The sequence below is a fragment of the Schistocerca americana genome, chromosome 9, assembly GCF_021461395.2.
Source record: "Schistocerca americana isolate TAMUIC-IGC-003095 chromosome 9, iqSchAmer2.1, whole genome shotgun sequence".
Classification (NCBI taxonomy): Eukaryota; Metazoa; Arthropoda; class Insecta; order Orthoptera; family Acrididae; genus Schistocerca; species Schistocerca americana.
The window spans coordinates 3,979,488-4,007,237 of NC_060127.1; the positions used below are offsets into that span (position 1 = coordinate 3,979,488).

Genomic DNA, 27,750 nt, shown 5'->3' on the forward strand with positions numbered 1-27,750 from the left:
ATGACGTGTCGGAACGGCGGCTCCTTTGTAAGACTGCTGACCGCAGGCCCCGTGTTTACTGTTGCCGGCAGGCACGTGAGCCTGGTGCCCGCGGCGGCCAGGCAGGGGGCGCCGGACACCATCAGGCAGGCAGCGGACCAGCCGCCGCCCAGACTCATCAAGAGCCACCTGCCGCCGGCGCTCCTGCCCAGGCAGCTGTGGACCGTCAAGCCCAAGGTAAAGAAGGCTCTGCTGCAGTAGAGTCGTGGATTCCATCAGCATGTTTCAGGTGCCGAGTACAAAAATGTATAAACCAAGTCCCACCGCCAATTACACTGTTGTTGTTATTGTGGGCTTCAGTCCTGAGACTGGTTTGATGCAGCTCTCCATGCTACTCTATCCTGTGCAAGCTTCTTCATCTCCCAGTACCTACTGCAGCCTACATCCTTCTAAATATGCTTAGTGTATTCATCTCTTGGTCTCCCACTAAAACTTTTACCCTTCACGCTGCCCTCCAGTACGAAATTGGTGATACCTTGATGCCTCAGAACATGTCCTACCAACCGATCCCTTCTTCTAGTCAAGTTGTGCCACAAACTCCTCTTCTCCCCAATTCTATTCAATACCTCCTCATTAGTTATGTGATCTACCCATCTAATCTTCAGCATTCTTCTGTAGCACCACATTTCGAAAGCTTCTATTCTCTTCTTGTCCAAACTAGTTATCGTCCATGTTTCACTTCCATACATGGTTACACTCCATAGAAACACTTTCAGAAACGACTTCCTGACACTTAAATCAATACTCGATGTTAACAAATTTCTCTTCTTCAGAAACGCTTTCCTTGCCATTGCCAGTCTACATTTTATATTCTCTCTACTTCGACTATCATCAGTTATTTTGCTCTCCAAAAAGCAAAACTCCTAATCTAATACCCTCAGCATCACCCGACTTAATTCGACTACATTCCATTGTCCTAGTTTTGTTTTTGTTGATGTTCACCTTATATCCTCCTTTCAAGACACTGTCCATTCCGTTCAATTGCTCTTCCAAGCCCTTTGCTGTCTCTGACATAATTACAAATTCATCGGCGAATCTCAAAGTTTTTATTTCTTCTCCATGGATTTTAATACCTACTCCGAACTTTTCTTTTGTTTCCTTTACTGCTTGCTCAATATACAGATTGAATAACATCGGGGAGAGGCTACAACCTTGTCTCACTCCCTTCCCAACCGCTGCTTTCCTTTCATGTCCGTCGACTCTTAAAACTGCCATCTGGTTTCTGTACAAATTGTAAATAGCCTTTCGTTCCCTGTATTTTACCCCTGCCACCATTAGAATTTGAAAGAGAGTACTCCAGTCAACACTGTCAAAAGCTTTCTCTAAGTCTACAAATGCTAGAAACGTAGGTTTGCCTTTCCTTAATCTTTCTTCTAAGATAAGTCGTAGGGTCAGTATTGCCACACGTGTTCCAACATTTCTACTGAATCCAAACTGATCTTCCCCGAGGTCGGCTTCTATCAGCTTTTCCATTCATCTGTAAAGAATTCGCGTTAGTATTTTGCAGCTGTGACGTATTAAACTGATAGTTCGGTAATTTTCACATCTATCAACACCTGTTTTGTTTGGAATTGGAATTATTATATTCTTCTTGAAGTCTGAGGGAATTTCGCCTGTCTCATACATGTTGCTCACCAGATGGTAGAGTTTTGTCAGGACTGGCTCTCCCAAGGCCGTCAGTAGTTCCAATGGAATGTTGTCTACTCCCGCGGCCTTGTTTCGACTTAAGTCTTTCAGTGCTCTGTCAAACGCTTCACGCAGTATCATATCTCCCATTTCATCTTCATCTGCCTCCTCTTCCATTTCCATAATACTGTCCTCAAGAACATCGCCCCTGTATAGATTCTCTATATACTCCTTCCACCTTTCTGCTTTCCCTTCTTCGCTTACAACTGGGTTTCCATCTGAGCTCTTGATATTCATGCAAGTGGTTCTCCTGTCTCCAAAGGTCTCTTTAATTTCCCTGTAGGCAGTATCTATCTTACCCTTAGTGAGATAAGCCTCTACATCCTTACATTTGTCCTCTAGCCATCCCTGCTTAGCCATTTTGCACTTCCCGTCGATCTCACTTTTGAGACGATTGTATTGCTTTTTGCCTGCTTCATTTACTGCATTTTTGTATTTTCTCCTTTCATCAATTAAATTTAGTATCTCTTCTGTGACCCAAGGATTTCTACTAGCCCTCGTCTTTTTACCTAGTTGATCCTCTGCTGCCTTTACTATTTCATTCCTCAAAGCTACCCACTCTTCTTCTACTGTTATTCTTTCCCCCATTCCTGTCAATTGTTCCCTTATGATCACCCGGAAACTCTGTACAACCTCTGGTTCAGTCAGTTTATTCAGGTCCCATCTCCTTAAATTCCCACCTTTTTGCAGTTTCTTCAGTTTTAATCTACAGTTCATATTCAATAGATTGTGGTCAGAGGCCACATATGGCCCTGGAAATGTCTTACAATTTAAAACCTGGTTCCTAAATCTCTGTCTTACCATTATATAATCTATCTGAAACCTTCTAGTATCTCCAGGGTTCTTCCATGTATACAACCTTCTTTCATGATTCTTGAACCAAGTGTTAGCTATTAGATGCGATATTCCGCTCGCAGTGAACAGTACCTAACATGGTATCGCCTCCTTTGTAGCTGTAGTCATCGTAAACAGTGTTCCTGTACCGGCCAATTTCACTGACATCGATTTGTTGTAGAATCGTGGAACATACTTTGTGTGCAGACATAAAGACCTTTCTAGACTCTGAGAAGCTCATCTGCAGAAACCAGCATGGTTTTAGGAAACAGCGCCCATGCGAGACACAGCTGGCCCTCTTTGTGCATGATATACAACAGGCTGTAGCTACCGGCTCCAAGGTTGATGCCATATTTCTCGACTTTCGAAAGGCATTCGACTCAGTTCCGCTCTGTCGCTCGCTACAAAAAGTGCGCGCTTACGGTCTATGCGATGACATATGCGGTTGGATAGAAAGTTTTCTAACAGACAGGGAGCAGTATGTCGTCCTGAACGGGGTAACTTCAACAGGAACAAGAGTAACTTCAGGTGTGCCCCAGGGCAGTGTAATAGGTCCGCTACTTTTTACGATTTACATAAACGATCTGGTTGATGGTATTGACAGCGGCCTTAGACTGTTTGCCGATGATGCTGTAGTCTACAGGGAAGTAGTATCACACGAAAGTTGTGAACAAATCAATCAGGATTTGCAGAAAATAAATGCGTGGTGCAATGACTGGCAGTTATTTGCCAATATTAGTAAGTGCAACCCACTGCGTATAACAAGGCGAAAATCCCCACTAATGTGCGAGTACAAAATAAATGCCCAGTCTTTGGAAGCGGTAACGTCCGTCAAGTATCTGGGTGTGACTATTCGAAATGATCTCAAACGGAATGATCAGATTACACAAGCAACGGGTAAGGCGAACTCTAGATTGCGGTTTGAATTCTTGTGATAGCTCATTGAAAATGGATGCAGCTTAAAACTGAGCGCCTTGCGCAGAAGAGTGAAAGACGTGCGGTAAAAATGCACATTGGATTTCTGCTTAATATTAACTGAGTGAAAGCTCTTAATTCTTGGGAATAAGTTGATACTGTTAACAAGAAACGATACACAGGGTGACTCACTAACTATTGCCATCTAGAATAACTCCGAAAGTATGATAGTAGCTGAAAAGTTTGTAGGATAAATGCAGCATGGGACAACTTGGGACTAATATCGTGCAGGGCCCCCGCGTACAGGCAGAAGTGCCGCAACACGACGTGGCGTGCACTCGACTAATGTCCCAAGTAGTGCTGGAGGGAAATGACGCCATGAATCCTGCAGGCCTGCCCATAAATCCGTAAGAATACGAGGGGGTGCAGATCTCTTTTTGCAAGGAATCCTAAATATGCTCAATAATATTCACGTCTGGGAAATTTGGTGGCCAGTGGAAGTGTTTAAACTCAGAAGAGTGTTCCTCGAGCCACTGTGTAGCAATTCTGTACGTGTGGGGTGTCCTGCTGGAATTGCCCGTCGGAATGCACAATGGACATGAATGGATGGAGGTTATCAGACAGTATGCTTACGTACGTGTCACCTGTCAGAGTCTAGACGTATCAGGGGTCCCATATCACTCCAACTGGATACGCTCAACACCATTACAGGCCTTTCAGCAGCTTGAACAGTCCTCTCCCGACATGCAGGGTCCATGGATTTACAAAGTTGTCACCATACCCGTACACGTCCATCCGTCCGATGCAAACTGAAACGAGACTCGTCCGAGCACGCAGCATGTTTCCAGGCATCAACAGTCCAATGTCGGGCCCAGGCAAGGCGTAAGGCTTTGTGTCGTGTTGTCATGAAGGGTACTCGAGTGGGCCTTCGGCTCCGAAAGCCCATATCGATGGTGTTTCGTTAAATGGTTCGGACGCTGACACTTGCTGATGGCCCAGCACTGAAATCTGCAGTAATTTGTGGAAGCGTTGTACTTCTGTCACGTTGAACGATTCTCTTGCAGGATCTTTTTCCGGCCGCAGCGATGTCGGAGATTTGATGTTTTACGGGATTTCTGATATTCAGGGTACAATTGTGAAATTGCCGTACGGGAAAATTCCCACTTCGTGGCTACCTCGGAGTTGCTGTGTCCCATCCCTTGTGCGCAGACTATAGCAGCACGTTTAAACTCAGTTAAATCTTGATAACCTGCCTTTGTAGCATCAATAACTGATCTAACAACTGCGCCACACACTTGTCCTATATAGGCGTTGCCGACCGCAGCGCCGTGTTCTGCCTGTTTACATGTCTCTGTATTTGAATACGCATGTCTATACCAGTTTATTTCGCGCTTCAGTGTAGTTTGTCTACTCTATACTGCCGCCATCTGTATATGTGCATGTTGCTAACCCATGAGTTTTGTCGCATACTTGTATATATGTAGATGCAAGTAATGTACATATATAAGGGGCAGTCCAATGAAAACGAAACAGACGGAAAGAACTATTTGTCATTTCAAAAGTAATCGCCGTATGTGTTAATAGTTGTAACCCACTGTGAGTTATGGTCAATACCTTCACGTGGAAAATTTTTGCTATTGCCTATGGAAACATGACTGTACCCAGGCGTGTACGTATTCGTCCGAAGCAACTTGAGGACCACGAACGTCTTCTTTCAGGACTCCAGAAATATGGAAATCGCACGGGGAGTGATCCGGATAGTATGGAGGATGTGTACTGGCTTCCCAGCGATTCTTCTGCGGCGTACACGAACCAACCTTGTCAACTTAGTGTCAGCCGGCCGTTGTGGCCGAGCGGTTCTAGGCACTTCAGTCTGGAACCACGCGACCGCTACGGTCGCAGGTTCGAATCCTGCCTCGGGCATGGATGTGTGTGATGTCCTTAGGTTAGTTAGGTTTAAGTAGTTCTAAGTTCTAGGGGACAGATGACCTCAGATGTTAAGTCCCATAGTGCTCAGAGCCATTTTGAACCATTTGAACCAACGTAGTGTCACGATATCTCCCCATACGATTTCCGTACTTTTGGAGCCCTGAGAAAAGACATTCGTGGCCGTGTATTTGCTTCGGACGAAGAGGTGTACGCCTCGGTACAATCATGCTACCGTAGCAACCGCAAATATTTATCTACAAAGGAACTGGCCGTCTTGTCTGACAGTGAGATAGATGTACTAACAGCTATTGCGATTACTTTTGAAACAATAAACAGCCTACTTACTTTTTTCCACGTGTCTCGTTTTCGTTTGACTGACCCTTATGGAGAGTCGCAGCACGAGTGCTATATGCGCCGCTGCCAGGCGCCGGAGTGAAGTCGCGCTCTCGTCTGTTGTGCAGATCATATACGTCGCCAGAAGTCCGAAAGACGCCGCCACCTCGTTCTACTACCACAACTGCCTCATCCACGGACTCAAACTCTCGCTGGACGAGTTCCTCGAGTGTTTCCTCGCCGACTCTGGTAAGTGAAGTGGAATCCCCGACATGTCCTCTTAAACAGCAGCGATGAGATTAAGTACTGTGGAGGATGATTCAAATAGTATGGGACAAAAAGAGAGTGTTCCTGTGACTGCAGTAACTGCTTTATATCGGGAATACCCAGATACACTGGAAGGTTAGCTCTTACAGCTTAGGTTGGCAACAATGAGGAAATAGAAAGTCGCCGTTGTTGTTCGTCGCTGGCGTTAGTATTAAAAATGGTGGCATCCGCGATAGAAGGGGCGTACGATGTCTTAGAATACGCAAAAAATATCATCAGTAATCCTTGTTGAAATATATTTTCGGGCCGAGTTCGATAAAGTGGCACCACACCGTCAAGATGCGTACCCAAGAAGAACAACCACAGGATGGACACCCATCGAGAATGAAGTGGTGGAAAACATTCGCACGATGTAAGAAAGAAACCCCAGAAAGTTCACGGGTCGTGCCAGCAGGGAAGTGGACGTGTCGCAGTCGACATTGTGGTGTGTGTTGCTCAAGCGTCTGCAGTTCGAGGCTTACAGAACTTAAATGGTGCAGCCGCTAAAAGCAATCGATAAACTGAAATGGAGAAAACTATGCACAGACTTTGAAGCACGTTTGGAGGCGGACGGTTTCGCAGACAGACTTGCGTTCCCTGCCGGAGCCACATTTCACTGAAGTGGCAAAGTAAAAAGGCATAATTTGTAATGCCGTATCCCACTCTGGAAGCTGAACGTGATTCTCCGAAGCTTAACGTTTTCTACGCGCAAACAAACCACAGAGTCTTTGGTTCTTCCTCCTTCGCGGAACCTACCGTTACAAACATAACCCGTCTCGCTATGATTTCCGTCTCGTTGATGCTTCAGCTGACAGAAGAGGTACCCGACTTCGTTCTGCAGCAGGTCGGGCCCTCTTCACGTTAACATAACCTCGTACGTTACACCAGTGGATTTTTTGTTTTGGGGGATATGACCAATAATTCAAGAACAGTCTTAATCGCATTTATTATTGTTATAATACCGCCAACCGGTATCAACCCGACGGAGGGGTCATCTTCTGGGCGTTTACACCATTGGTCGACTGCTGGTGGTGTCACTCCTGTCTACATAACGGCAGGAAACTTCTTGAAAACATTGGTAGAGCGGAACCTCTCCCGAGGCTTCCTCCATACTCGCTGCGGTGCTACAGAACCACTGTTGACTGCTCAAAACAGTGCGACGCCGTTCTTCAGCAGTCCACGGCACCACACCAAACGCAGCCGTCTGTGCTGTGACGTCAGCGGCAGTCTACGCATTCCCTTGTCCAGCTCCTACCAGTCTCCGACCAACGCTAAGGGACGGCGCAGAACGTTGCGGGAAATACATTACTTTTTCTCGAATCACAGGCGCACATGTGGAGGGTTCACCTGCTATGTGCTCGGTGCATAACACGGCGCGGCAGGCCTTCCTAGTCGCGGTCAGACTCGGTGGGCCGGGATGCTGACAGTGAGCCAGCCTGCCCCCCAGGTTCTCACGCACTGCAACACGGGGCGCCCCACAGATCTGGATGTTGCTCATTTCGACCGGTCGGCCCAGTGGAGACCCACAACGAGGACCCTTCCAGAGCCTGTCACCTCTGGTAACGCTGCCTCGCACGAGTACGCGGCATCTCCGTGTCATTCACAACGACCACTCGACGCCGATGCTGTCCGTATGCCTCACACGCCCCACCAGGTCTGAGGAGAGCGCTAGGCACGAACGACACTCGGGCAGTCTGTTGGCCGCCCTACCTGTCACAGAGATTTGCAACTCTGGTCACTCACTTTACTCATTTTGAGCCGCAACGGGCGATCTGTGACAATACATCAGAGGAGAAGAACTTCTTTGCCAAGACCGCTAAAATAATCTTAGTCCTCGATAGCCGGTTTCGGTAATCGGAGTTACCACCATCAGATTTCGACAAATGGGTTACGACATACGTCTAAAAATAGCAGTAAAAGTGCTAGTCAAGCGGTGCCCTCGACGCCACGGTATACTCTGTTGTGAGTGACATAGACAGATGTATGTCGTGAATAACTGTACATTAGTTCTTTTAAGTTTCTCATGCCTATTCGTGAGAAAGGAGTTCACTGTTATTTTAAAACACGTGAAGGAACCTGTTTGTCGAGATCTGAGGATGGTAACATTGATTACCGAAACCGGTCATCGACTATAGAGATTATTGTTAGAGACCTTATCTTCTGTAATGTCCAGCCATTTACATACGCCCCTATAGTGTCTACGCTTATGAAGCTGCATCGAAAACCGACCGCGTCTTCCAGGTGCTTCGTTCTTTTCGCCGTGCTGTGCGCCCTGTTACAAGCAAAAGTTTAGCTTTTTGGCGATTAATACGTCCTTTATTATCCCTGTGAAAATCCTGCTCATAACTGACTGTTAGACGGTACAGCTTAAGCAGTGATTTGCGCTTCTGCGATCGTTAGGTTTGTTAACCATCAGACATCGACTGTACACAAATGCAGTGTTTTACAGACACACGGATTTGATGGATGGTACAATAAGCACATTTCTGTATTTTAACGTTATTTTGCTTCGGTTCTAACCCTACGAGCGGGGGTGCTTCCCGCGTAAGGAGTGCGACAATGTAGTAGGACTGTATTCTGGCTAAGAAGTAGAGCAGTGTTGTAGGACTGCATGGCTTCTTAGACGTAGGGCACAAATGTAGGGCTGTATGATGTCTAAGAAGCAGCACAGTAAAACTGCACGTATTTTTTGGATGACGGACGACACATGTGATTTAAAATGGCGATTTTCTGCGTGTGTAATTGTGAGATGATTGATCCATTTATTATACAATAAAACGTATCAAAAATTAAAAGAAAGACTGGTTGCATATTTATACATAAATAAATGAGACTACTTGGTATCTAACAAGTAGCCCACTACGGTATTTCAACATGGTGTCCAGCTGCTGAGCTCCGTAGTGGGACTGGATCGTCCCTAAGAAGTGGAGCAGTGATGTGGCAGTGTATGCTATCTGAGACACAGAACAGTAACGCAGCGACAGTACTGTGCAACCCAAGGCAAGTGGCTGTTGACGTTTGCTAACAGCGGCGTTTTGCATGTTAAAATGAGTGACGTGGGATGAGAGAAGGATATGGTAATATCAAATTCAGTTTATTCCATAGTAAATTCGTGTCAGTGTTTGAAAGTCCCTTTCCTAAAAAGTTATCCAGAAGTAAACCGTGAACAAATAAGGGAACCGAAATGCCATGTAAGAGCAAGAGTGTAATTATATAAATGCCAGAATAAATTTAGATCTGACATTACTTTCATAGCGCAAAAAATAGTGTAGTATTTTAAGGAAAGTCATTAAGATGTCTAGAAGAGTGCACATCGTGAGAGAAATAAATTATGCGGATAGTAAGATTGTAACTATATGCGATATTGTCAAATAGGAGATAGGACAGCCAGTCAGTGTACAAGATTCCATAACAATTAAACTAAATGACAATGTTCCGACTAATAATTAGCAAGTTGCGAATACCTTTAACAATCACTCTCTAAATGTAGCACCAAAAATACTATTCATTGGTTCAGTTGAAGAAGAAAGAATATTGAAAATGTCATTCACCCACAAAACTTGAAGCGACTAGGAGTAGCACGAATGCCGTTCAGCGAATTTAATGGAGTTGTGAAAGTTTTAAAAACAAAAGCTCATTTGATGTTGGTGGAACATCAAACAGAATTCTTAAAATTTATTCCAAATTGATAAGGAATGTCCTTAGCATCACGCATCACTGGCATAGGGAATTATTCCAGACAGGTTGAAATATGCAATTGTTAAACCTGTTTATGATAAAGGTGAGAAGATAAACTTAAACAGTTATCATCAAGTTTCCTTACTGACATCTTTCTCCACAATATTTGGAAAAGTAATGTACTCAAGAGTCGTCTAACATTTAAGTTGATATAGTGTATTTAGCATTTCGCAGTTTGAATTCCAGATGTGTTACTTGACTGAGAATGCTATTTATATATTCACTCATAAAATAGTACAATCCTTAAATAATAAAATATCGTCAGTCGGTATTTTTGTGAACTTTCCAAGGCGTTTGATTGTGTAAATCATGTTACTCTCTTAGAAAAATTCAACTTTTATAGAACTGATGGTTTTATGCACAGCTGGTTACTGAACAGACAGAATGCAAAAGGTTATGCTAAATAATTCAAACAACGTCGGATAGGTAGAAATTTTAGTGACGGGAGAAATCACAAATGGAGTCCCACAGAGTTTAATTTTGGTTCCACACTTATTCCTTATACATCTCAATGACACTGCTTTTAACATTCAACAAGCATAATTGATACTTTTCGGAGAAGATACTAGTGTTATAATAAATACCATTAGAGAGGAAACAAGATAAGAAATGGTAATATTTTCCAAAGAATTGTAAAGTGGTTCTTAGAAAATGGACTCTTTCTAAATTCAGAGAAAAGACGCTATATTCAGTTCTATGGAACAGTCATACTAACAACTGATGTAGCACATGAGCAGGAGTCAGTAAATAGGTAGAGTACCCCAAATTTTTGGGTGTTTATGTTGATGAAAACTTGAACTGGAAGAGGCATATTACTTAGCTTCTCAAGCAGTTAAGATCAGCTACTTCTGCTCTTCGTATAATTCTGATTTTGAAAAAAAAAAAACAAATAAAACACAGAATCGACCTCCTGCATATTTAGCATATTTCCACTGAATAATGTTTTACGTAATAATTTTTTGGATTAAGTCATCAGTTATGAAGATTGCATAAAACCGAGCAGTAAGAATAATGTGTGGTGTTCACTGATGGGTGTCATGTAGGTACCTCTACAAGGAGCTAGGCATTTTAACTGCCCCATCACAGTACACATTTTCTCTAATGAAATTCATGGTAAACGACCCATCATAGTTTGACAGCATCAGTGATGTACATTCCTACAACACTAGAGGGGAAAAATGACTCGTTATCAAAGCTGTCAGTAGCTCAGAAAGGAGTTCGATATGCAGCAACAAAACTTTTAGTCCATTTGCCCGATAATATCTAACAGGTAGCAAAGCAACTTTTAAATCTAAGTTAAAATAATTTCTCCTGGATAAAAGAACTGTTGAAATGGTTTATGGAACATGTAAGTAACTAATTATGTCGCCTACTTCGGCGTAGGGATGGTGATTATCCCTGAAGCAACTGCTTTTCAGTTATATTGGCTTTTTTTCCCACGCCAATTCAACCTGACTTTGAAAATCGTTCGAAATAAGCTGTTTCTGAAATAAAACGATTTTCGTTTTTTTTATTCATATTATTTCCTGTATAAATGTTAGAAACCGAAATAAAATGGAAATAATGTTGACTCCCACAGTTTCAAGAGACATAGAATGAACATATTAAATTACATAGGCAAATGAAAGAAACCTTACTCCATCCACCGTTCACTGCTTTCCTCGAAAAGTGATAAGTGGTTGAACATTACAACAAAATCATCAGTGGTCTCCTGTTGATTATAATTTTTTGGAACTCTGCTCGAAAATTATGTTCTAATCGGGGATCATACCACTGTTTGAGCAGTACGAATACTGAGTTCTGGGGAGTGAGAACTCAGATTAAAGAACTCTGTGTTTCGTGTTAATTTGTGTGGTTTCAAGGGCTTCAAGGAGATAGAGGCATGTTATGTGGACAGAGCCAGCAAATGAGGTACTGTTTCTATTAAATACTATAAATGAATTATTGTTAAATTTTTAATTTGTTCTGTGCGGCTGGTCCCGGCGGAGGTTCGAGTCCTCCCTGGAGCATGGGTGTGTGTGTTTGTCCTTAGCATAATTTAGGTTGTGTGTAATCTTAGGGACTGATGACCTTAGCAGTTAATTTCCATAAGATTTCACACACATTTAAACATTTAATTTATTACTGTTACCATAGTTTCCTTCTTATTTTATTATTTCATAGAAATGGCTGACAAACCTTTAATTTCTTAAAGCAAATGAAACTCTGTAGCTCACTGCTTCGTGACTTCGGAAAAATATTTCCAGACTAAGGTTGATGCCACTCAGAAATACAACGGGTATAAGAACGTAGGTTCCCGCGCAGACGTTTCGCCGAATTGCAACGGCCTTCCTCGTGCCCTGAGGAAGGCCGTTGCAATTCGGATGAAACGTCTGTTTTAGTTTATTATTGTTGTTAGAGGGGGGTACCCGTGGTCTAGGGGTGGGAAATTGCCCCTAAAGGCGGAAGAATCAGCAATGATCAACGACATGAGGATGCAGAAGGCAATGGGAACCACTGCATTAAAGACACTTAACGTGTATCCACAGGACATGTGGCCTGTAATTGAAGAAGTGTCATGATGATCTCTCCATTGGCAAAAGATTCCGGAATAGTCCCCCATCCGGATCTCCGGGAGGGGACTGCCAAGGGGCAGGTTACCATGAGAAAAAGATTGAATAATCAACGAAAGGATAACGTTTTACGAGTTGGGGCGTGGAATGTCAGAAGCTTGAACGTGGTAGGGAAACCAGAAAATCTGAAAAGGGAAATGCAAAGGCTCAATCTAGATATAGTAAGGGTCAGTGAAGTGTAGTGGAAGGAAGACAAGGATTTCTGGTCAGATGAGTATCGGGTAATATCAACAGCAGCAGAAAATGGTGTAACAGGTGTAGGATTCGTTATGAATAGGAAGGTAGGGCAGAGGGTGTGTTACTGTGAACAGTTCACTGACCGGGTTGTTCTAATCTGAATCGACAGCAGACCAACACCGACAACGATAGTTCAGGTATACATGCCGACGTCACAAGCTGAAAATGAACAGATAGAGAAAGTGTATGAGGATATTGAAAGGGTAATGCAGTATGTAAAGGCGGACGAAAATCTAATAGTCATGGGCGACTGGAATGCAGTTGTAGGGGAAGGTGTAGAAGAAAAGGTTACAGGAGAATATGGGCTTGGGACAAGGAATGAAAGAGGAGAAAGACTAATTGAGTTCTGTAACAAGTTTCAGCTAGTAATAGCGAATACCCTGTTCAAGAATCACAAGAGGAGAAGGTATACTTGGAAAAGGCCGCGAGATACGGGAAGATTTCAATTAGATTACATCATGGTCAGACAGAGATTCCGAAATCAGATACTGGATTGTAAGGCGTACCCAGGAGCAGATACAGACTCAGATCACAATGTAGTAGTGATGAAGAGTAGGCTGAAGTTCAAGACATTAGTCAGGAAGAATCAATAAGCAAAGAAGTGGGATACGGAAGTACTAAGGAATGATGAGATACGTTTGAAGTTCTCTAACGCTATAGATACAGTAATAAGAAATAGCGCAGTAGGCAGTACAGTTGAAGAGGAATGGACATCTCTAAAAAGGGCCATCACAGAAGTTGGGAAGGAAAACATAGGTACAAAGAAGGTAGCTGCGAAGAAACCATGGGTAACAGAAGAAATACTTCAGTTGACTGATGAAAGGAGGAAGTACAAACATGTTCCGGGAAAATCAGGAATACAGAAATACAAGTCGCTGAGGAATGAAATAAATAGGAAGTGCAGGGAAGCTAAGACGAAATGGCTGCAGGAAAAATGTGAAGACATCGAAAATGATATGATTGTCGGAAGGACAGACTCAGCATACAGGGAAGTCAAAACAACCTTTGGTGACATTAAAAACAACGGTGGTAACATTTAGAGTGCAACGGGAATTCCACTGTTATATGCAGAGGAGAGAGCAGATGGGTGGAAAGAATACATTGAAAGCCTCTATGAGGGTGAAGATTTGTCTGATGTGATAGAAGAAGAAACAGGAGTCGATTTAGAAGAGGTAGGGGATCCAGTATTAGAATCGGAATTTAAAAGAGCTTTGGAAGACTTATGGTCAAATAAGGCAGAAAGGATAGATAACATTCAATCAGAATTTCTAAAATCATTGGAGGAAGTGGCAACAAAACGACTATTCATGTCGGTGGGTAGAATATATGAGTCTGGCGACATACCATCTGACTTTCGGAAAAGCATCATCCACACAGTTCCGAAGACGGCAAGAGCTGACAAGTGCGAGAATTATCACACAATTAGCTTAACAGCTAATGCATCGAAGCTGTTTAAAAGAATAATATACAGAAGAATGGAAAAGAAAATTGAGAATGCGCTAGGTGACGATCAGTTTGGCTTTAGGAAAAGTAAAGGGACGAGAGGGGCAATTCTGACGTTACGGCTAATAATGGAAGCAAGGCTACAGAAAAATCAAGACACTTTCATAGGATTTGTCTACCTGGAAAAAGCGTTCGACAATATAAAATGGTGCAAGCTGTTCGAGATTCTGAAAAATGTAGGGGTAAGCTATAGGGAGAGACGGGTCATATACAATATGTACAACAATCAAGAGGGAATAATAAGAGTGGACGATCAAGAACGAAGTGCTCGTATTAAGAAGGGTGTAAGACAAGGCTGTAGCCTTTCGCCCCTACTCTTCAATCTGTACATCGAGGAAGCAATGATGGAAATAAAAGAAAGGTTGAGGAATGGAAGTAAAATACAAGGTGAAATGATATCAATGATACGATTCGCTGATGACATTGCTATCCTGAGTGAAAGTGAAGAAGAATTAGATGAACAGTCTAATGAGTACACAGTATGGTTTGAGAGTAAATCGGAGAAAGACGAAGGTAATGAGAAGTAGTAGAAATGAGAACAGCGAGAAACTTAACATCAGGATTGATGGTCACGAAGTCAATGAAGTTAAGGAATTCTGCTACCTAGGCAGTAAAATAACCAATGATGGACGGAGCAAGGAGGACGTGAAAAGCAGACTCGCTGTGGCAAAAAAGGCATTTCTGGCCAAGAGAAGTCTACTAATATCAAATACCGGTCTTAATTTGAGGAAGAAATTTCTGAGGATGTACGTCTGAAGTACAGCATTGTATGGTAGTGAAACATGTACTGTGGGAAAACCGGAACAGAAGAGAATCGAAGCATTTGAGATGTGGTGCTATAGACGAATGTTGAAAATTAGGTGGACTGAAAAGGTAAACCGGCCGCGGTGGTCTCGCGGTTAAGGCGCTCAGTCCGGAACCGCGCGACTGCTACGGTCGCAGGTTCGAATCCTGCCTCGGGCATGGATGTGTGTGATGTCCTTAGGTTAGTTAGGTTTAATTAGTTCTAAGTTCTAGGCGACTAATGACCTCAGAAGTTAAGTCGCATAGTGCTCAGAGCCATTTTTTTTGATAAGGTAAGGAATGAGGAGGTTCTACGCAGAATCGGAGAGGAAAGGAATATGTGGAAAACACTGATAAGGAGAAGGAACAGGATGATAGGACATCTGCTAAGACATGAGGGAATGACTTCCATGGTGCTAGAGGGAGCTGTAGAGGGCAAAAAGTGTAGAGGAAGACAGAGATTGGAATACGTCAAGCAAATAATTGAGGACATAGGTTGCAAGTGCTACTCTGAGATGAAGAGGTTAGCACAGGAAAGGAATTCGTGGCGGGCTGCATCAAACCAGTCAGTAGACTGATGACCAAAAAAAAATTGTTGTTAGTTTTTAGCGATGACGTGGCATAATACCCAGAAGAATTTTGATCACCAATACAAAGGTGACCGACGAACTGACGTATAGACCAGGTGGGGGAAAGTCCTGAACACTACACGCACGCGCGCACCTTAAGGCGCGACGCACGGCAACGGCTACATTATTGTCTGAGCTATGCAATACCGATCATGTCATGTATTTATTGCAAGTTTCTGTCGCCATTGCTATTGAAATAGCACCGGTCGCTTTTCCCATATTCCATAAGAACGCAATATATCAAACCAATTCAAATTTTACGAATAAAAATTACTCCTTTTTTCAGTAAAGTTCATTAAAAACGAAAACTTTTAGCACTGCTCGTATGTCTAATCCATATTGATCTTCTTATAGCCAACAGTAAACAAGTAGGGAAGAAGGCCGGTTATTGAGAACTAAAACACCGCTGTCGGTTTTAAGCGGTCGGTTTTTCGATCTACTGCGGCGCCGCATTAAGTGGGAACACGGGAAGTCGCGAAGTCGCTTTACTGGCCGTTAAGCACGTACCTTGCGATACGGGGCAGCGAGCGGTCATGGCCCACCTACCCACGAGCGGAGCTGGCCAGGGGACAAACAGTGTGTGACCAGCGGGACAGGGGGGACAGGGGTTCTGCAGCGGGTACGCCAGCTGCTGGGATAACGATCTGCGTGGGAGCCGTGTTGGGCAGGACTCCTCGGCGTGTATGTTCTCAGCTGCAGTCTTCATCTACACCTTTACCCGGCAAGCCACGTTACGGTGTGTGGCGGAGGGTACTTGTGGTAGCACCGTAGTGTCCCCCGTTTGTTTCCTTGTTGCGAGTGGTGTGTGGGAACAATGACTGTCGGTGAGGGTCCGAATGTGGTCCGATTTCTCTGATGTTCATGTCGTGCTCGTTTTGTGGTACTAATCAGGGAGGAAGTAGTGTGTGGCCCGATTCTTTCCACGACGCAGTCTTTTCGGAATTTCCCCCCGTGATGCGCTGCGCCCTCTTGTAGCGTAGCCAGACTGATATCGTCGGCATGACTCCAGAAAGGTTCAGCCATCCTCTCGCTGGCCTGTGTGGGGCGCCGGCTCCACAGTGGCAGGGCAACAGCATCTCGTGTCTCACCCGAAGATGACGGCCTGCCGGGCTGTCGAAATATTGCGTCGACTTGACTCAAAGATCCGGCTGCAAATGCGAGAAGACTTTTACAGTAAGACCAAGAAAGTGGAGAGTTAGTATGCCGGCACCGAGATACTAATAAATACATTCGCTACGGTCGCAGGTTCGAATCCTGCCTTCGCCATGGGTGTGTGTGATGTCCTTAGGTTAGTTAGGTTCAAGTAGTTCTAAGTTCTAGGGGACTGATGACCTCAGAAGTTAAGTCCCATAGTGTTCAGAGCCATTTGAACCATTTTTTTAAATAAATACGTTATACATATACTTGATGAACCGCTAAACTTTGAGGCATATGAAAACAACCTTAGGGAAGAAACAACAGGGTAAACGTGACTTGCAGTTCATTTGGGAAACCGAATGCTGTGTTCAGAACTAAATGGCCACTGTGCCTTAGGAGGAAAGTCTACATCCAGTGCATACTGCCAGTACCAGCCTACGGGAATGAAACACGGAGTTTAAACGCAGCAAAAGTCCAAAAATTGAATGTCGCCAACTAGAAATGGAAAGATGTAGGAAGGGCATCTATGGTAGATAACGGTGCTGGTACAGGGTGAACAGTTTACCCTCCACTAGCAGGAGCTGTCGCACATGGAGGTGGATCAGTAGATCTACCTATTTTCTCATTACGCTTAGCAGGGGTCTCATCAGTTCTTGGTGCAGTAAACTTTATTACAACAGCAATTAATATGCGATCAGAAAGTATAACTGCAGATTAAATACCTCCATTTGTTTGGTCTATTGCCATTACAGCCCTTTTCGTTCTTCTTTCACTTCCCGTTTTAGCAGACAGACTAACTGATCAGAGAAGTATCACGATATAAATGTATATTTTTATTTTTTATAATTATATATTGTATGATTTTGGTTGGGGTGGCTTTAAATATTGTGGGCGAGCATGAGACTTTTAATTAACTTATACTGCGATAACACTCGTACGGACATAGGTTGCCTCGAAGTACGTACGATATAATATTTTTTAAACACTGCGCGCGACTCACCGCCTTCTAATAAATAGTTTGCGTGAGCGCTGCTATTTAGACAAGAAAATATGCATATTCTTACTCAAACTGTAATTATTAATATTGGTCTCAGGGGCTACTGGTTATTTATGTACCAAATTACATAAAGATTAACTGAGATATTGCGGAATGTAATGATTTTGAATATTTTTTATTCATTATTTGCAAGGCAAAACTGGAGAGAATCTCGTCTGCCGTTAGGCGGCCAAAATGAAACATACTGAACTCACTCAGTATTCTAAATATTAATAAACGAAATCTATTTTGACTCTTTTTAACTTTGAAATTAATGAAAGATCAAAACTGAGAAGTCTCTCGCATTTAAATTTAATATTATGACATGATATTTTAATTAAATATTACAATCAGCGTAATGGCCGACTAAATCATACTAGGGGAGATGAGCTCCCTATACTGCGAAGTTCTGTAAAAACTTTGTTAATTATAATTAATGGTTGCAATCATGAGAGGTGACAACTAAGTCAATAATATACACTTTCTAATGACAATTTCTATTATATTTTTCAAAATACAGGTAAAACTTATGTTAATTATCAGACGAAACAAGAGAGCTAGTTCAATCAAAGCATTGTCTCTGATCTTCATGGCCTATGTTACACAGAGATTATACCAAAAAACTGTTTTGTTAATTACATCGATATTTGTGTTTTCATAATAATAACATACATTCTTTACTATTTGTTACACATCGCGCGCCGGCCGCGATGTGCCGAGCGGTTCTAGACGCTTCAGTCCGGAACCGCGCGACTTCTACGGTGGCAGGTTCGAATCCTGCCTGGGGCATGGATGTGTGTGATGTCCTTAGGTTAGTTAGGTTTAAGTAGTTCTAAGTTCTAGGGGACTGGTGACCTCAGCTGTTAAGTCCCATAGTGCTCAGAGCCATTTGAACCATTTGAACCATACATCGCGCACACGTACACAGTCTTGAAGTAATTTGTAATTCACACGTGTCATAACAAAAACTTCCTTTTCCATTCTCAAAATGTCCATTTATGTGACGTACCGTCACAGAGGACAGCAGAAGATATGACGCGATAGTGACTGAAACCGCAGCGGTCTCGTTCACGTCAAGTTGCAGCGGGGAACCACCACTTACAGACAATATCGCGCTGTCACTGTTGTTGCGTCAGGGTTAGTTAAAACAGGCGGTTCCACTCGAGGTGACGGGGCCGAGCGCCGCACGCCCTGCCGGTCGCCCCGCCCACCCACGCACGCACTGGCACCCCACCCCCTCCATCTAGCACCACGTTCATCTCGCCCTCTCCAAAACTCTGCGCGTCACCCCACTGATGCGTTTAACACACGCCTCTCTCCTCACTGCAGAACTACTGATGACTTAATTTATGCGTTCCAAACCCTTTCTGTTTGTCGCTTAGACAAACAAAAATCATAGAGTTTATGGTAAAACGTACTGTCTTTCTTGCAGTTCAATTCACTCCCTACTGGACAAGCGTCCTGGAATTTTGGAAACTGCGGAATGAGCCGAATATCCTGTGGAACACCTATGAAGAAATGAAACAGGTGAGTTCTGTGTAGCAATAATATATATATATATATATATATATATATATATATATATATATAATATAGCAATATTTATTAGATCTATTGAATGAAACTATTAAGCCAGCGCCATCAACAAGTATTGAAGCAGTAGACATAAAATGTAACTGTGGCTGAGTACCAGCCTCTTGCTAAAGTGTAGGAATACGCTGTCTGACGACGAGTATTCGCAGACCCCTGTGTAAAGCGGAGCTGACCACCAGCTGTCAGCAGGGGTGGACCCGCCAGTATAAAAGGACGTGGGGTACGCCGCAGAGGAGCAGCGGCAGCAGAACGGTCAGCGGTCAGCAGGGCTCACTGGCTGGTCAGTGGGTGTCATCTGAGTGACGAACCCACCAGTGACACGTCAATAGTTCTACAGCTGTCCACGTCTGCTCTTAGTGATGCGATTCTGCAGTCTCTCCGCAAAGCAACGACGACACACTCAGGTTCTCTCAGACGAGGACGTTGGAGCATTGCGGTGGGTGGTTGTAAAAAATCGCCTGAAATCACCGCAGGGAATAGCTCGTGTGTTCCAGATTTCTAGAAGTAGTCTAGCTGGCACAGTCACCATCTGAACCCAACGGAACACCTTTTGGGGTGAATTAGAAAGTCGGCTTCGCTCCACCTCCCAGCATCCAACATCACTCCGTACTCTGGTTCCGGCTCTTGAGGAAGAATGGCCAGTCAGCGTCCCCAGCAGAGGTGAAGCCATCGTAGAGGGCCATGTTAAAGTCCTCTGTTCTCTAATTGGTATCCAGAGACTTTTAATCGCATGGTGTATAGGTATTACTGTCAGTGACGCTGAGCAAACGCTGAAATCGCTAGACGTGAGCAAGGCTGGAGGACCCGGTGGAATACCTGAGAGGAGGTACTGAACTCCTACAAAAAAGGGAAGCACGAATGGTCACCGGTTTGTCTGACCCCGGAGAGAAGTTCAACTGGCAGACGCTTCGAGAAGACGCCAGCTGTCCGGCAAAATCGTATTTACATAGTTTACACATAAAGCGTCGTCCGAAACCGTACTAAATGCCTTCGCCGAAAATTATTTTGAACAATTAGTTCAGGACTCCGTTAGAAGTGCAGATGGTTGCGGAGACACACTTGACCTCTTGGCAGCAAGTAATCCCCAGCAAATAGAGAGCATCATGAGGGGTACAACGATTACCGACCACAAGGTCTTGTAACGAAACTGGTTACCACAGCACCTAAATCCACTGACTGTAAACGCAAAATTCATCATTCGGCAGAGATGCCTCAGATCACCGTCTATCCTACTTCACAGAGCAGACGAGCCTTTGAACCCGACCATCTGTGCAGAGCCGTCGACGTCCAAACATTCGGCGCCTGGTGGTAGTTTCAATGTCGTCCTACCTCTTTCCTTAGATGCTCAAGACAGTAGTACGTGAACATCCGACCAGCTTCGCCATTTTCGAGATACTCGTTCGCAGGCTCTGCGTAACAATAATACGCGCTTCGTGAACGTCGCTTGTCTGAATGTATTTCACCATCTGAAGCACATATCTTGGCTAGGCTGATCCCCCCGTCCGTGTCTGCTCCCCATATATACTTCTGTTAGCGCCTCACGTGCCGGCAACGCCACCACGAGGTATCCATCGTCGCGGTGAGCAGTGGTCGTAATGCTTCGGCTGATCAGTGCATGTAGCCTGGTGCATCATAACGGATAGCGTATGTACACGTGTGCAGCAGTGAAAGGGACAACGGCCCTGTGTCTGGTACTCCGACCAGCCTGGGTGCAGTTTTTAGGTGGTTTTCCACATTGGTTGCAAATGCTGGGATAGTCTCTAATTACCATCTCAGAGTAGGCGATTCAGAAACATTTCACATACGCCAACACGTGGAACAAAGTTTACACGATCCACAGACGAACGACGCACGCTTCTTCTGTCGCACAAGTTTTCTGCCGGCTGCGGCGACCGGAAGACCATGCGGGGAAGAAAGAAGAAATGCCCAGGTGCGAGCAGGGCTAACGCATTGAGGGTTCCGTGCAATCTTTATTACGTGTATACAGACACTTCACCCATTCCGAGAATGGATACTGATGAACCAAGACTGTTCACAGTTCACCGAGCCAACCCACACAGTATTTGTTTCCGCGATGTTTACCTCGTCTGTCACCGAGGCGGACACGTCCACAAGCAGGCTTTAGCCACTGTGCGCAAGTCTGCAGATCTCAGAAAGTATTAGTTTCTGGACCCATGTTTATTGGAATATGTTTCTTTTTTTCACCACCTCTCAAAATATTCGACGCTTCTCTTTTAACATCCAGCACAGTCATCTGGGAAAATCGGATTTTCTGCCGGTAATCCGCGTTGTACTTACACGATATTTCTATCTCGTAACTCGCAATCTTCGTGCTCCCTGAGGCTGAATCCAGCGGTTTTTTCTGGAGGGTGGTGAGCTGTTTCAGTGTTTCACTACGCTAGTCAGACACTGCTTGTAACTAATTTGTTCTGTTGCGACTCTGTTTATTTCACTCTTTTGTCAGCAAGGGGGAAAAAGACGGGTGATATGTCTCCCTGTTGGGAATTTGTTTGTACTACATTTGGGGGGGAAAGCTCCGGTATTCACCATAACAACCAAGAAGGAAAACCTGCGAAACCAGGCCACAGCTGCGTGAAACGGGTCCGGTACATATTTATGCCTGGGGGTAGGGGCCGGCTGTCGCGTTATTTTCTGGCCGCCGACATTCAATCTGCCGTTCGTTCTCGAAATGACGCTCCTCAGATACTTGACTTGCCACCTGGAATACAACCGTCTTCCCTGTGCTGGTTGTGCCAGGTCATTTACGACCTTTTCCAAAGTTATTTGCCATAAGTTTGGGTGTTGCCTCCATTGAATCTTCAGGGAACAGAGAGGCGGGTTTCAGGCGGAGCTAAGCTGATATCCCGTGTTCCGGATGATAAGATTCTGCGTGACCTTTATTTCGATGGATTTTTTAATAACGTTGTCCCAGTACTTGGGTGTTTGTGTCAGAATCTTGACATCATCCTAATTCATCGAATGAATTAGTTCCGATCAATGTTCCGCTATAGTTGACTCGGAAGCCTGTTTGAGCCTGGTGCGCCGTTGGTGGTCCATACAGCTGTTGTCGACGGTCCTACAGTACCCACCACGCAGGCGTAAGTACGGGACCCGCTCCACGCAGGATTCAGCCTCAGGGAGCACCTGATGGAGACTCCGAGCTTTCCGATAGAAATATCGTGAAAGTACGACGCGGATTAACGGCAGAAAACCCGGTTTTCCAAGATGACAACGCCTTGCCTCGAAAGCCTGAAGACGTACCCCGTATGTTGTTTGGACGTGTCCGTGACGAGGACTGTCCAGCGTGTTGAGGCGTAGCGCCGTATACCGATCCCACCTTGGAGGCGGTTAAGCGGGAGATGTGTCTCAGAGCTGGATAGTGACAGACGGTGACGCGAGACTGGACGCGCACGTAGTTTATGTATCAGCCGATAGAGGTCAATATTGGATAGGGGACTGTGATTTAGTTTCGACTGTGCCCACTAGAGTGCACTAAAGTAATAGAATGTTTTTCATAAACTGTTCAGTAGTTTCATAAAGCGTTATTATGTCTTTTTGTGTATGTAAAATGTTATAAATGGGTTTTAGTAGCATGAATGATGCGTGAGTGCGGTTTAAGGTTAATATGAAGATAATAGTTTAACGAGTTATGTAGTGGGATTTAGTGTGGGAACATTTCGAAGAAGTATGGATGTGGACAAAGGGGATTTTTGTAGAATAGATTTGTAAAGTAAGTTGATGGTAAAGGGAAAATTATTTCTGGTATAAATAACAATAGTAAATAACCTTATGCATAAACAGAACTTCAGCATATTAGATAATTACGTCGGTAAAAAGTGCAGTCGTTAGGTTTACTATTTTGCGATTGGTTATTGATGAAAAGCGCGGACTGACGCGGGAGAATGTTGTTTTGCTATTGGCTGTTGAGCAAACTGACCAATGGTAAAGCAATATTCTTTGCGCGCCTTTCTCTGCTGGTAGAGAAGACTTAGAGTATTCTAGAGAGGAGTCGGAACCTAGCCATGAAACAGTTCGGACGTGTGTAGTAGTAGTTCCAATTGAAATGATAAGTTGTCGGATCTAGCAGTGTTTCATACATCAAAAGTGCTGTAAAGTGACGGCATCATTATTCCGATGGGTGTGTAGAAATTTCGGAATTTTTAAGTGAATTTTGTGACAAGAAAAGACATAAATTCCGCGTGGTGTATTGAGCAGGTCGGTGGCTAAAAAACTATGACTGCATTAGGTACCGACAGACTTAATATTTGGCGAGCATTCTCAACCAAAAACAATACGTATTTTTGTAGCTATTACGTTTTCGGGAAATGCAACACCATAAACTTGCTAACGTGAGTGAAAGGGATTGTGAGTGACTGTGTTAAGACTAGCACGGGCTTGGCAGTGATACTTGTTCACCTAAAGTTTCAGAATATATTAATTAAGGACATAATTTCCAACCTTTCATTTCGTGTGAAAACTTTCTCCCGGAACGTAGATCAGTGACTTTAATTGCAACCTGGTTCACGTCGAAGTACAGTAGGTTTTGCTCGGCTTCCCTACAGGGACGGAAGGAACCGCGCCGCCGCAGTGTCTACACGGAATGGTGTACCACTTGCAGTCACGTAACACGGCGTGAAAGCACTGGTCGCACTTTAGTGGGTTAAACGACACAGAAAGCTGACAGTGGCAGACAGGTGGGGGGGGGGGGGGGGGGGCTGTGTAGTGTGATCCGACCAGTCGAAGGTTCGCCTGTTTTCTTCAGACGATGTGACATGCCGAGGGCACAAGCGGCTGAGTGAGATGCTTAACCCGCAATGTGGCCGCAAGCGCCGGCCGTGGTGGCCGAGCGGTTCTAGGCGCTTCAGTCTGGAACCGCGCGACCGCTACGGTCGCAGGTTCGAATCCTGCCTCGGGCATGGATGTGTGTGATGTCCTTAGGTTAGTTAGGTTTTAGTAGTCCTAAGTCTAGGGGACTGATGACCTCTGATGTTAAGTCCCATAGTGCTCAGAGCCATTTGAACCATTTTTTTAGGCCGCAATCGCGTATCACACGTTTGGGGTGGCGGGAAGGGGGGGGGGCGGGTTGAGGGTTAGTTCCGCACTACGGCTCGGGGTCAGCTCATCCAGGTTACTGTCCACAGAGACCAGGGTGTTAGTTTCAACGTCCTCGGTGACCAAGTGTTGCCCTTTCTTCTTAGGCTCACGGTGTATGTATGTATGTATGTGTGTGTGTGTGTGTGTGTGTGTGTGTGTGTTACGTTTCTATCTCGATTGACACACGAGTACGCTGTCGCGACTGCACTGGCCCGCGAAGTTGGCTTCTCTTAATTTCATAGAAAATGTCTGGGACTATAAGGAATGGCGGAAGAGGTGTAGCAGTAATCATACCCGCAGTTTGGTAGCTCTGCAAGAACCAGCCATCAGTCAGTGGCTCCAGCCGGGTGCGGTGTACCTGAAGAGACATTTAGACTCCCTGCCCCGCCGTATACATGCGGTGTTATGCGGTATCCGCGTGTTATTGCCTTGCACAGCTCACATTACGAAGTGACAGCTTCTGAGGTACCCATTCTGTTCGAGCCACATTTTATTTCTTTATTTTCCAGTATTACGTTTCGCGTCTGTAGGTATCACGCAGAACGCACACAGTCTGGAGTAAGATTTCAGTGCCCACGCCGGCTGAAGGAGCCGGTGGACCGGATGGCGTTGCGGGTGAACGGGGGTGGTGTGAGGCGCAGTGGCTGGACACGACAACAGCCTTTACGAGAGTAGGGAGAGCACAGTGGTTGTGGAGCGAAGCAAGAAGGGCTTCATAAATATTTGCTAATAAAAGTAGATTCTTCCAAGGTATTGGGAGACGGTTACGGATAGTAAGTATTTTCTTACAACAGTATTACTACGCCAGAGATCGATCATCTTAATAAATAAATGAATAACGTTGAAGCTAACGAAAATGCACCGACGGCTACGAAGTACCACGAGTATGTGTACGAGGTACAGGCTGCGCTCCACAGCCGCTGCTCCCGATCTACATAGCTCTGTCGTAAGACGGTGCTCTCAGCAAATAATTAATTTTCAGTTAAATCACTATCACCTGGTGTTTAGTAAATAAGTACATCATAATAGTATCCCTTTTGAACATTACTCCAAATAATATAGCTTCCCACTTCATCACTTAGAATCACAGGAAGAAGAATTGCACTTTACTGAGAACCTCACGGCGCTGATACTGCTTTTGCGACCGACATAAACTTTGAGAGCTTCTCGGCAAAACAGGCAGAAATGATACTACCAGTACAAGACGGCGCTCTGAGATACTCCAAGGACGGATTGCCTCAGTCTCCGCAAAACACAGATGGAAGAGCACGGCCAGTCATACTTTATATCTCTTACACCATCCTCTACATACTCACTGGCTAAACTGCGGGTTTGGTACAAGTGTGTGTGTGTGTGTGTGTGTGTGTGTGTGTGTGTGTGTGTGTGAGTGTGTGTGTGGAGGGCGGGGGGTGTTCTTGCAAGCTTCATGATGACAGCTTTAGCGTTCATGTAAGGACCTTCGTTGGGCCACCGGCAGGGCAGGAGCGCGTGTCTGTGAGTTCTGTTGCCTCGTTTTGAACGTGGCGTCACAGTAAACGTCTTTCCCACGTGTTGTTTACACTTCTACATCGATATGCACAGCTTTTGAACACGGACACACCTGAATGACACCGTCCCAGATAAGAGCCGCGCTCATTACGCGATACCGCTGTGCAGCGCTGGCCGCCATATCGCTTGTTTATCCGACTGCAACGGCCATTAGGCAGCCATGGCGGATTAGCGTGAGAACTGCTTCGCTATCTCTAAACTTTTCCCACGTAAACTTCCCGATACCAAAGCGTCAGATTTCTTTTCCTGATACGATAAATTACGCAAAAAGAATATTTCGAAGTAATAAAAGCAAATGTGATTAATTTTATGAGAGTGAAAGCATATGAGCTAACTGAAGAGAAAGGATAAATATCTCGTTGGCTGAGGCCGTGGTCGGTCGTCTTGTAAATTGTTGCGAAGTTAGCACACGGGACCTGTTATGACGAAGTGGCTGTATGTTTCTCCGCCGCGTATTAAAGTGAGAACTAAGATTATTAGTGTCTTCTTAATTAATCAGTCCCTCCTCCAATACATCCTGCAACCAAAGCTAAGTATTTCAGATTTATTTTAAACATTCCCGCCTCGAACACTGCCAGGTGGTAGTAAATTCTATTGTTTTTCATCGCGAATCTCAGCTCTCTGTTCTCATTTTCACAAAAGCATGGTCCCATTATTGGTACTTCCCTTTCTGTCATGATCCATGCGATTTCGTGGCTTCTTGCGTCCTTTGCTAAGGAAACAATATTAATAGTCCCACTTCTTCACTGCATCACCGGAAAGGGACTGTTAGTGAGCTGCTGGGAAAAGGTTGCCAGCTGTGGTGGCCAGGAAGAGACAGAGGAAGAAATGGTGTTGCAGTAATAATAGTTAAAGAACTGGCGAACAAAGTAGTGAATGTGGAAAACGTGGCAGAATAAGTAAACTTAAGATAATAATGGGAGGAAAATATTCTTGATGTATTCCAGGTCTATGCTCATCAAATAGAATGCGAAACATGCGAGAATAAGAGTTTATCACTAAAGTGGAAGATGCTGTGACATCTAACAAGACTGTGTTGTGCGTGACTTCAGTGGCAGAGCTGCGAATGATTGAAGAGGATATCAAACGTAGGAAGCCACGGAGAAGATCGCGGAAATGACGAAGGTGAGGAATTACTATAATGAGGTATAAATGACTAATTAGTAATGGATGGTATAAGAAAAGAGACAGTCACAACTTAACCAGATACATTTGGAATTTCGAACAGAAATCCACAATAGATATATAATCAGAAATGAAGGAATCAGAAGATGCCTGACAGGAGTGAAACTGATACCAAGCATTAATCTCGATGGAGACGACAGTCTGTTTGTAGGGATATTGAGGACATTCAAAAGAGTTACACAGGGACAAAAAGACAGGCAAAAATCAAGTGATGGAAACGTAGAGAAACCCAAGAGTTATATAGGGACAAGATTAAGAGAAGAGAGAGGATTTAGAGGAAGAATGGAAGAAGTAAATCAACAAAATTCAGACACAGAATTACTCCATGGTGGAATGAGAGAATTGCAGAAGCTGTCAAGAAAAAGAATAACACATGCAAAGAATGGTTCAAAATCAGAACGGAGCGTAACAGAGAGAAATGGAAACGACTAAGCAGAGCAGCAAGGAAAATGATAGCATCGGCTAAGTGGATGTCTTGCCAAAACTCACAAAAGAAATAGAAGAGAATTTTAAGGATGTCAAGAATCTCTGCCTCGTGATGACTGGGTGTTGTGTGATGTCCTTAGGTTAGTTAGGTTTAAGTAGTTCTAAGTTGCAGGGGACCGATGACCAT

The 27,750-nt window shown here is 44.3% G+C and overlaps 1 protein-coding gene across 1 annotated transcript in view; it reads left to right on the forward strand.

Moving 5' to 3' along the window:
* Positions 1–27,750, forward strand: part of LOC124551188 (luciferin sulfotransferase-like) — a 37,277-nt gene continuing 9,527 nt past the window's right edge. Inside the window, exons 1-3 of the mRNA XM_047126177.1 lie at positions 1–216; positions 5,865–5,985; positions 19,150–19,244. Of these exons, the coding sequence (XP_046982133.1) occupies positions 1–216; positions 5,865–5,985; positions 19,150–19,244 (432 nt within the window). The remainder of the gene's footprint in view (positions 217–5,864; positions 5,986–19,149; positions 19,245–27,750) is intronic.